The 10000-nt window shown below is 44.0% G+C and overlaps 1 protein-coding gene across 1 annotated transcript in view; it reads left to right on the forward strand.

Annotated features, from left to right (window-relative positions):
- Positions 1-10000, forward strand: part of bicc2 (bicaudal C homolog 2) — a gene marked incomplete at both ends in the record, with an annotated part of 38604 nt that overhangs the window by 4192 nt on the left and 24412 nt on the right. The window contains 4 exons of the mRNA XM_084332113.1: positions 3-22; positions 764-833; positions 1779-1858; positions 7097-7258. Coding sequence (XP_084188239.1) covers positions 3-22; positions 764-833; positions 1779-1858; positions 7097-7258 — 332 coding nt within the window. The remainder of the gene's footprint in view (positions 1-2; positions 23-763; positions 834-1778; positions 1859-7096; positions 7259-10000) is intronic.

Raw genomic sequence — 10000 nt, forward strand, 5'->3', positions numbered from 1 at the left:
AGGAGAGGAGTTCTTTGAAAGAGTAAGTACTGCAGTGTAGTGCTCCATTAAACACATACAAATAATAAATAAAAAGCAGATAACAGCAACAAAAAAGCTTTATCTGCACATAATCCAGTTTCTGAGGATAGCTCACTGTGACATTCTGCTCTGGAATCTGAGGAGTGGTTGTCGTGATGGAGGTGATGACTGATTCTTGTGAAATGCAAATGAGACATTGTATTCTTGGGCGAGAGTGATGCACATTGTTGTTTATTGTGTGAGTGTGTGTGTTGTGTGTGTTGTGGGGTGTGGTGTGTGTGTGTGTGTGTGTGTGTGTGTGTGTGTGTGTGTGGGTGTGTGTGTGTGTGTGGTGGTTGGGTGTGTGTGTGTGTGGTGTGTGTGGGTGTGTGTGTGTGTGTGTGGTGTGTGTGGGTGTGGTGTGTTGTGGGGTGTGTGTGGTGTGTGTGGTGTGGGTGTGTGGTGTGTGTGTGTGTCTTTTGTGGTTGCATGATCTGTGTTGTGCCCGTAGTTAAGAGTGACCCCCACCATCCCCCGTGACCCCCACCATCCCCCCAATACCATCATTCTATCCTCTGTCTCTGTGTGTGTGTCTCTCTCTCTCTCTCTCTCTCTCTCTCTCTCTCTCTCTCTCTCTCTCTCTCTCTCTCTCTCTCTCTCTCTCTCTCTCTCTCTCTCTCTCTCTCTCTCTCTCTCTCTCTCTCTCTCTCTCTCTCTCTCTCCTCTCTCTCTCTCTCTCTCCTCTCTCTCCTCTGTGCTACAGGTGATGAGAGACACTGACACTCAGGTGAAATGGCCATCCAAGCTAAAGATTGGAGCCAAGTCAAAGAAAGGTGACACAGAGTTGACCAGCCCTGTCTCTGTTCTCTGTCTCACTCTCTGTTCTCAGTCTCACTCTCTGTTCTCTGTTCTCTGTCTCACTCTCTGTTCTCAGTCTCTGGTCTCTGTCTCACTCTCTGTTCTCTGTCTCACTCTCTGTTCTCTGTTCTCTGTCTCACTCTCTGTTCTCAGTCTCTGGTCTCTGTCTCACTCTCTGTTCTCTGTTCTCTGTTCTCTGTCTCGGTTCTCTGTTCTCTGTTCTCTGTTTTCTGTTCTCTGTCTCTGTTCTCTGTTCTCTGTTCTCTGTTCTCTGTTCTCTGTTCTCTGTCTCACTCTCTGTTCTCTGTTCTCTGTCTCTGTTCTCTGTTCTCGGTTCTCTGTTCTCTGTCTCTGTTCTCTGTTCTCTGTTCTCTGTTCTCTGTTCTATGTCTCTGTTATCTGTTCTGTTCTCTGTCTCTGTCTCTGTTCTCTGTTCTCTGTTCTCAGTTCTCTGTCTCTGTTCTCTGTTCTCTGTTCTCTGTTCTCTGTTAGCTATTCTCTGTTCTCTGTTCTGTTCTCTGTTCTCTGTTCTCTGTTCTCTGTCTCTGTTCTCTGTTCTGTGTCTCTGTTCTCTGTCTCTGTTCTCTGTTCTCTATTCTCTGTTCTCTGTCTCTGTTCTCTGTTCTCTGTTCTCTGTCTCTGTTCTCTGTCTCTGGTCTCTGTTCTCTGTTCTCTGTTCTCTGTTCTCTGTTCTCTGTTCTCTGTCTCACTCTCTGTTCTCTGTTCTCTGTTCTCTGTCTCACTCTCTGTTCTCTGTTCTCTGTTCTCTGTCTCACTCTCTGTTCTCTGGCACATTACTTTAAATGTATGCATCATATTCACATGCATTTATTGTTGCCTAATGACCGACTCACTGTATTGGAATAACACTTGACACTGTTGTAAGTTCCTTATATAATTTAGTCCTGGTTCACCCCTAGACCCTCATGTGAAGGTGGAGGGGATCAGAGCCAATGTTCTGGAAGCCAAAAAGAAAATTCTAGAAGTGCTGGAGACCAAGGTGAGTAGACTGACACCATGTCTGTCATGTACAGCATATTACCATGTACAGTATATTATTATGTACAGTATATTACCATGTACAGTATATTACCATGTACAGCATATTACCATGTACAGTATATTACCATGTACAGCATATTGACATGTACATTATATTATTATGTACAGCATATTGCCATGTACAGCATTTTGACATCTACAGTATATTATTATGTACATCATATTGTCATGTACAGTATATTACCATGTACAGCATATGACATGTACAGTGTATTGACATGTACAGCATATTGACATGTACAGTATATTACCATGTACAGTATATTGACACGTATATCATATTGTCAGGTACAGTATATTGACATGTACAGCATATTGACATGTATAGCATATTGACATGTATAGCATATTGTCACATACAGCATAATTTGACATGTATAGCATATTGAAATGTACAGCATATTATTATGTACAGTATATTGTCACGTATATCATATTGTCAGGTACAGTATATTGACATGTACAGCATATTGACATGTATAGCATATTGACATGTATAGCATATTGTCACATACAGCATAATTTGACATGTATAGCATATTGAAATGTACAGCACATTGACATGTATAGCATATTGACATGTATATCATATTGTCACATACAGCATATTGTCATGTACAGTCCTTGCATGTTTTTTCTAGCTATTAGATGTAACATTCACTATTTCCATAAAGACACAAGACACTGGGATGTCAGAGTGTTAATTAGAAAGGCATGTAAGGAATGCAGAGAGACAACCAACTATAAACCAGGAGACTGGCTGTTTGATAGATGCTAGGAGACTGGCTGTTTGATAGATTGGCTGTTTGATAGATGCTAGGAGACTGGCTGTTTGGTAGCTCATATCGTTTAGCAATCAATTTTGGAGTCCATTCTTCACCACCCTCAATACCAACCACTAAAGTGCCCTTGAGCAAGGCACTTAACTCCCAACCTCTCCATTGGAGCTGCTCAGTGGCCAAGAGTGTCAGACTGTGGTTGTACTGGGCAGCTCCTAGTGGTCGACAGTGTCAGACTGTGGTTGTACTGGGCAGCTCCTGGTCGTCAACAGTGTCAGACTGTGGTTGTACTGGGCGGTTCCTGGTGGTCAACAGTGTCAGACTGTGGTTGTACTGGGCAGCTCCTAGTGGTCAACAGTGTCAGACTGTGGTTGTACTGGGCAGCTCCTAGTGGTCAACAGTGTCAGACTGTGGTTGTACTGGGCAGCTCCTAGTGGTCAACAGTGTCAGACTGTGGTTGTACTGGGCGGTTCCTAGTGGTCGACAGTGTCAGACTGTGGTTGTACTGGGCAGCTCCTGGTGGTCAACAGTGTCAGACTGTGGTTGTACTGGGCGGTTCCTAGTGGTCAACAGTGTCAGACTGTGGTTGTACTGGGCAGCTCCTGGTGGTCAACAGTGTCAGACTGTGGTTGTACTGGGCGGTTCCTGGTGGTCAACAGTGTCAGACTGTGGTTGTACTGGGCAGCTCCTAGTGGTCAACAGTGTCAGACTGTGGTTGTACTGGGCAGCTCCTGGTCGTCAACAGTGTCAGACTGCGCACATCAGCATACAACACGGGCTGGTGACAGGCAACATGGAAGAACACAAGACGGCAAGATACAACGTCAGGAGAGCAGTAATAGAGGCAAAACGGCGTTACAGGGATACAGGGTTCTCAGTTTGAACAGGCTGACTCTAGAGGCATGTGGCAGGGCCTCAGAACAATGACAGATTACAAAGGCACCCCCCTCAAACTGAACAGTGACATCTCCTTAGCAAATGATCTCAATTCCTTCTATGCGAGGTTTGAGGCTGTGAATAACAACACCAGCCTACAAACCACGGCAATGGGGGGGGGGGGGTCTGCTGATGGAGACTCAGTGTTCAGGGTAACAGAGCATGAGGTGAGACGGATCTTTAAAAAAGTGAATATCAGGAAGGCAGCAGGACCGGACGGCATCCCCGGCCGCATCCTAAAAGTCTGTGCCGACCAACTGGCCCCGGTATTCACTGACATCTTCAACCTGTCCTTGGAACAGGCTGTCATCCCCACCTGTCTGAAGAAGTCCACCATCATCCCTGTACCCAAAAAATCTACGCCCGCTTGCCTCAACGACTACCGCCCTGTAGCCCTCACCTCCATAGCCATGAAGTGCTTTGAGAAGCTAGTGAAGGGCTACATCTGTTCCTCCCTCCCCATCAACCTGGACCCCCTGCAATTTGCATATCGCCCCAACAGGTCCACGGAGGACGCCATAGCCCATGTGCTACACACAGCAGCATCACACCTGGACAAGAGGCAGGGGAACTATGTGAGAATGCTGTTCATCGACTACAGCTCAGCATTCAATACCATAGTCCCCTCCAAACTCATAGCCAAGCTCAGGGACCTGGGCTTGAACTATGACCTCTGCCAGTGGGTCCTGGACTTCCTGACGGGCAGACCCCAGGTGGTAAGAGCAGGCAACTGCACCTCCTCATCCATCACGCTCAACATAGGGGCCCCCCAGGGCTGTGTTCTGAGCCCCCTCCTCTACTCCCTGTACACACATGACTGCGTGGCACAGCGGAACAACAACACAATCATCAAATTTGCTGATGACACAGTAGTGGTGGGCCTGATCTCTGCCAACGACGAGAGGGCCTACCTGGAAGAGGTAGAGAATCTGTCACAGTGGTGTCAGGAGAACTGCCTCTCCCTGAACGTCAGCAAAACAAAAGAGATGATTGTGGACTTCAGGAGGTCGGGGGTCAAGGACTACAGCCCCCTCAGCATCGACGGGGCACCGGTTGAGAGAGTGAACAGTTTCAAGTACCTCGGAGCCCACATATCCGAGGACTTGACATGGACCACACACATTGACAGTGTTGTGAAGAAGGCACGACAACGCCTCTACTTCCTCAGGCGCCTAAGAAAGTTCCAAGTCAGTCAGAAGATCCTTAGGAACTTCTACTCATGTACAATAGAGAGCATCCTGACTGGCAACATCACCTCCTGGTTTGGGAATAGCACTGCACAAGACCGTAGCAGACTACAAAGAGTGACACGTTCAGCCGAACGCACAATTGGAGGGGGGCTTCCCACCCTCCAGAACATTTACAACAAGCGGTGCAGGGGGAAGGCTAAGAGAATTATTAAGGACTCGAGCCACCCGAACAACTGCCTCTTTGAACTGCTGCGGTCAGGCAAGTGATACCGGAGTCTTAAGGCGAGCACAGAAAGACTCAGAAGAAGCTTCTATCCCCAGGCCATCAGGCTGCTAAACGAACAATAAACACTATGCAACAACCATCAAATGCACACAGCACACACACCCACATGCACACACTCACTTAAACCACACAAACACACTTTATATTTATTGATAAAGGATTTGCACTACAACTCGTACACCCACTGTAAATTGTACCTAAATTGCACCTCATCCCATTTCTGCCTTGCACTATATAGTATTGTATTAGTACACTGCACAGTATTGTATATTATATGGTAACTCAGTTACGTCTATTATGCATCGAACATTGTACATATGTCTATACTGAACACTGTGACCTCATTTTTTTTTTACTTCTAATTTACATGCTATACTATGTTATTTTATTTCATACTTATCTTGTCTTGCACAGTCTCTGGAGCGTAACAGTAAGAAGCATTTTGTATAAAAGTATTCTGTACTTCTGTATGACAACTATTAAAGAAACTTGAAACTTGAAACTTGGTTGTACTGGGCGGTTCCTAGTGGTCAACAGTGTCAGACTGTGGTTGTACTGGGCAGCTCCTGGTGGTCAACAGTGTCAGACTGTGGTTGTACTGGGCAGCTCCTAGTGGTCAACAGTGTCAGACTGTGGTTGTACTGGGCAGCTCCTAGTGGTCAACAGTGTCAGACTGTGGTTGTACTGGGCAGCTCCTGGTCGTCAACAGTGTCAGACTGTGGTTGTACTGGGCGGTTCCTGGTGGTCAACAGTGTCAGACTGAGGTTGTACTGGGCAGCTCCTGGTGGTCAACAGTGTCAGACTGTGGTTGTACTGGGCAGCTCCTAGTGGTCAACAGTGTCAGACTGTGGTTGTACTGGGCAGCTCCTGGTGGTCAACAGTGTCAGACTGTGGTTGTACTGGGGCAGCTCCTGGTCGTCAACATTGTCAGACTGTGGTTGTACTGGGCAGCTCCTGGTGGTCAACAGTGTCAGACTGTGGTTGTACTGGGCAGCTCCTGGTGGTCAACAGTGTCAGACTGTGGTTGTACTGGGCAGCTCCTGGTGGTCAACAGTGTCAGACTGTGGTTGTACTGGGCAGCTCCTGGTGGTCAACAGTGTCAGACTGTGGTTGTACTGGGCAGCTCCTAGTGGTCAACAGTGTCAGACTGTGGTTGTACTGGGCAGCTCCTAGTGGTCAACAGTGTCAGACTGTGGTTGTACTGGGCGGTTCCCAGGTGTGAATGACTAACGTTCAATGGTCAAGGGGGTGCAGCGTAATCAGGTTACCAATTAGCTAAGTCACCAATTAACATCAGGTGTGTTTGCCCTTTGGGCGCTGGAAAATAATTGACAGGTGGCCGGCATCATGGTTCCAGCCCTCCTCCCGAAACTACATTATAAAACATGAGAGAAAGCATGAAGCAGATAAGATCCAACACATGAAATAAACATAAAACACAGTGGTAAGATCCAACACATAACATAAACATAAAACACAGTGGTAAGATCCATAAAAACACCATGTGATACCCATTGGGAAAATTAACAGCAACATCAATCGACCCCAATAGACTATAATCACTGCCACATATAATGTATTTTCACTCATGATTGAACCTATGAAGTAAATATGGTAAATGGACTGCTTTTATAGAACAGCTTTTATCCAAAACGATTTCCAACTCATGCCTCACATTCACCCATTCATTCACTCATTCACTCACACATTCACTCACACATTCACACACCGACGGCGGAGGCAACCATGCAAGGTGCCAACCTGCTCATCAGCATCAGTTAGGGGTTAAGTGTGTCTTGCTCAAGGACACTTCAACATGCTGTCGGAAGCTGCCGGAATTAAACCGGGAACCAGACGACCACTCTACCTCTTGAGCCACCGTCGACCCACTGTATTTCATCTTTATTTCCTAGGTTCAATTCACGAGTGAAAATATGTCGGTATTTTAATCGAAGTATTAAAAACGTAACACGTTTACATCCCAGGTGAACAAGGTGACTCTGAAGATGGACGTGGCCCACACTGAGCACTCTCATGTGATCGGGAAAGGAGGCGGGAACATCAAGAAGGTGATGGAGGCGACATCGTGTCACATTCACTTCCCTGACTCCAACCGTCACAATGCTATGGGGGAGAAGAGCAACCAGGTCAGTGACTGTCCCTTTAATAACCAGGCGACTGTCCTTTAATAACCAGGTAACTGTCCTTTAATAACTACATGACTGTCCTTTAATAACCAGACGACTGTCCTTTAATAACCAGACAACTGTCCTTTAATAACCAGGTGACTGTCCTTTAATAACCAGGTGACTGTCCTTTAATAACCAGGTAACTGTCCTTTAATAACCAGGTAACTGTCCTTTAATAACCAGACAACTGTCCTTTAATAACCAGGTAACTGTCCTTTAATAACCAGACAACTGTCCTTTAATAACCAGACAACTGTCCTTTAATAACCAGACAACTGTCCTTTAATAACCAGACAACTGTCCTTTAATAACCAGGTGACTGTCCTTTAATAACCAGGTAACTGTCCTTTAATAACCAGAAAACTGTCCTTTAATAACCAGACAACTGTCCTTTAATAACCAGGTGACTGTCCTTTAATAACCAGGTAACTGTCCTTTAATAACCAGGTGACTGTCCTTTAATAACCAGGTAACTGTCCTTTAATAACCAGGTAACTGTCCTTTAATAACCAGGTAACTGTCCTTTAATAACCAGGTAACTGTCCTTTAATAACCAGGTAACTGTCCTTTAATAACCAGACAACTGTCCTTTAATAACCAGACAACTGTCCTTTAATAACCAGACAACTGTCCTTTAATAACCAGGTAACTGTCCTTTAATAACCAGACAACTGTCCTTTAATAACCAGGCGACTGTCCTTTAATAACCAGACAACTGTCCTTTAATAACCAGACAACTGTCCCTTTAATAACCAGGTAACTGTCCCTTAATAACCAGACAACTGTCCTTTAATAACCAGACAACTGTCCTTTAATAACCAGGTAACTGTCCCTTTAATAACCAGACAACTGTCCTTTAATAATCAGACAACTGTCCTTTAATAACCAGACAACTGTCCTTTAATAAACAGACAACTGTCCCTTTAATAACCAGACAACTGTCCTTTAATAACCAGACAACTGTCCTTTAATAACCAGACAACTGTCCTTTAATAACCAGACAACTGTCCTTTAATAACCAGACAACTGTCCTTTAATAACCAGGTGACTGTCCTTTAATAACCAGGTAACTGTCCTTTAATAACCAGGTAACTGTCCTTTAATAACCAGGTAACTGTCCTTTAATAACCAGACAACTGTCCTTTAATAACCAGGTAACTGTCCTTTAATAACCAGACAACTGTCCCTTTAATAACCAGGTAACTGTCCCTTTAATAACCCGACAACTGTCCTTTAATAACCAGACAACTGTCCTTTAATAACCAGACAACTGTCCCTTTAATAACCAGGTGACTGTCCTTTAATAACCAGACAACTGTCCTTTAATAACCAGACAACTGTCCTTTAATAACCAGACAACTGTCCTTTAATAACCAGACAACTGTCCTTTAATAACCAGGTAACTGTCCTTTAATAACCAGAAAACTGTCCTTTAATAACCAGACAACTGTCCTTTAATAACCAGGTGACTGTCCTTTAATAACCAGGTAACTGTCCTTTAATAACCAGGTGACTGTCCTTTAATAACCAGGTAACTGTCCTTTAATAACCAGGTAACTGTCCTTTAATAACCAGGTAACTGTCCTTTAATAACCAGGTAACTGTCCTTTAATAACCAGGTAACTGTCCTTTAATAACCAGACAACTGTCCTTTAATAACCAGACAACTGTCCTTTAATAACCAGACAACTGTCCTTTAATAACCAGGTAACTGTCCTTTAATAACCAGACAACTGTCCTTTAATAACCAGGCGACTGTCCTTTAATAACCAGACAACTGTCCTTTAATAACCAGACAACTGTCCCTTTAATAACCAGGTAACTGTCCCTTAATAACCAGACAACTGTCCTTTAATAACCAGACAACTGTCCTTTAATAACCAGGTAACTGTCCCTTTAATAACCAGACAACTGTCCTTTAATAATCAGACAACTGTCCTTTAATAACCAGACAACTGTCCTTTAATAAACAGACAACTGTCCCTTTAATAACCAGACAACTGTCCTTTAATAACCAGACAACTGTCCTTTAATAACCAGACAACTGTCCTTTAATAACCAGACAACTGTCCTTTAATAACCAGACAACTGTCCTTTAATAACCAGGTGACTGTCCTTTAATAACCAGGTAACTGTCCTTTAATAACCAGGTAACTGTCCTTTAATAACCAGGTAACTGTCCTTTAATAACCAGACAACTGTCCTTTAATAACCAGGTAACTGTCCTTTAATAACCAGACAACTGTCCCTTTAATAACCAGGTAACTGTCCCTTTAATAACCCGACAACTGTCCTTTAATAACCAGACAACTGTCCTTTAATAACCAGACAACTGTCCCTTTAATAACCAGGTGACTGTCCTTTAATAACCAGACAACTGTCCTTTAATAACCAGGTAACTGTCCCTTTAATAACCAGACAACTGTCCTTTAATAATCAGACAACTGTCCTTTAATAACCAGACAACTGTCCTTTAATAAACAGACAACTGTCCCTTTAATAACCAGACAACTGTCCTTTAATAACCAGACAACTGTCCTTTAATAACCAGACAACTGTCCTTTAATAACCAGACAACTGTCCTTTAATAACCAGACAACTGTCCTTTAATAACCAGGTGACTGTCCTTTAATAACCAGGTAACTGTCCTTTAATAACCAGGTAACTGTCCTTTAATAACCAGGTAACTGTCCTTTAATA

Source organism: Notolepis coatsorum (genome assembly GCF_963971535.1).
Source record: "Notolepis coatsorum genome assembly, chromosome: 16".
Taxonomy (NCBI): domain Eukaryota; kingdom Metazoa; phylum Chordata; class Actinopteri; order Aulopiformes; family Paralepididae; genus Notolepis; species Notolepis coatsorum.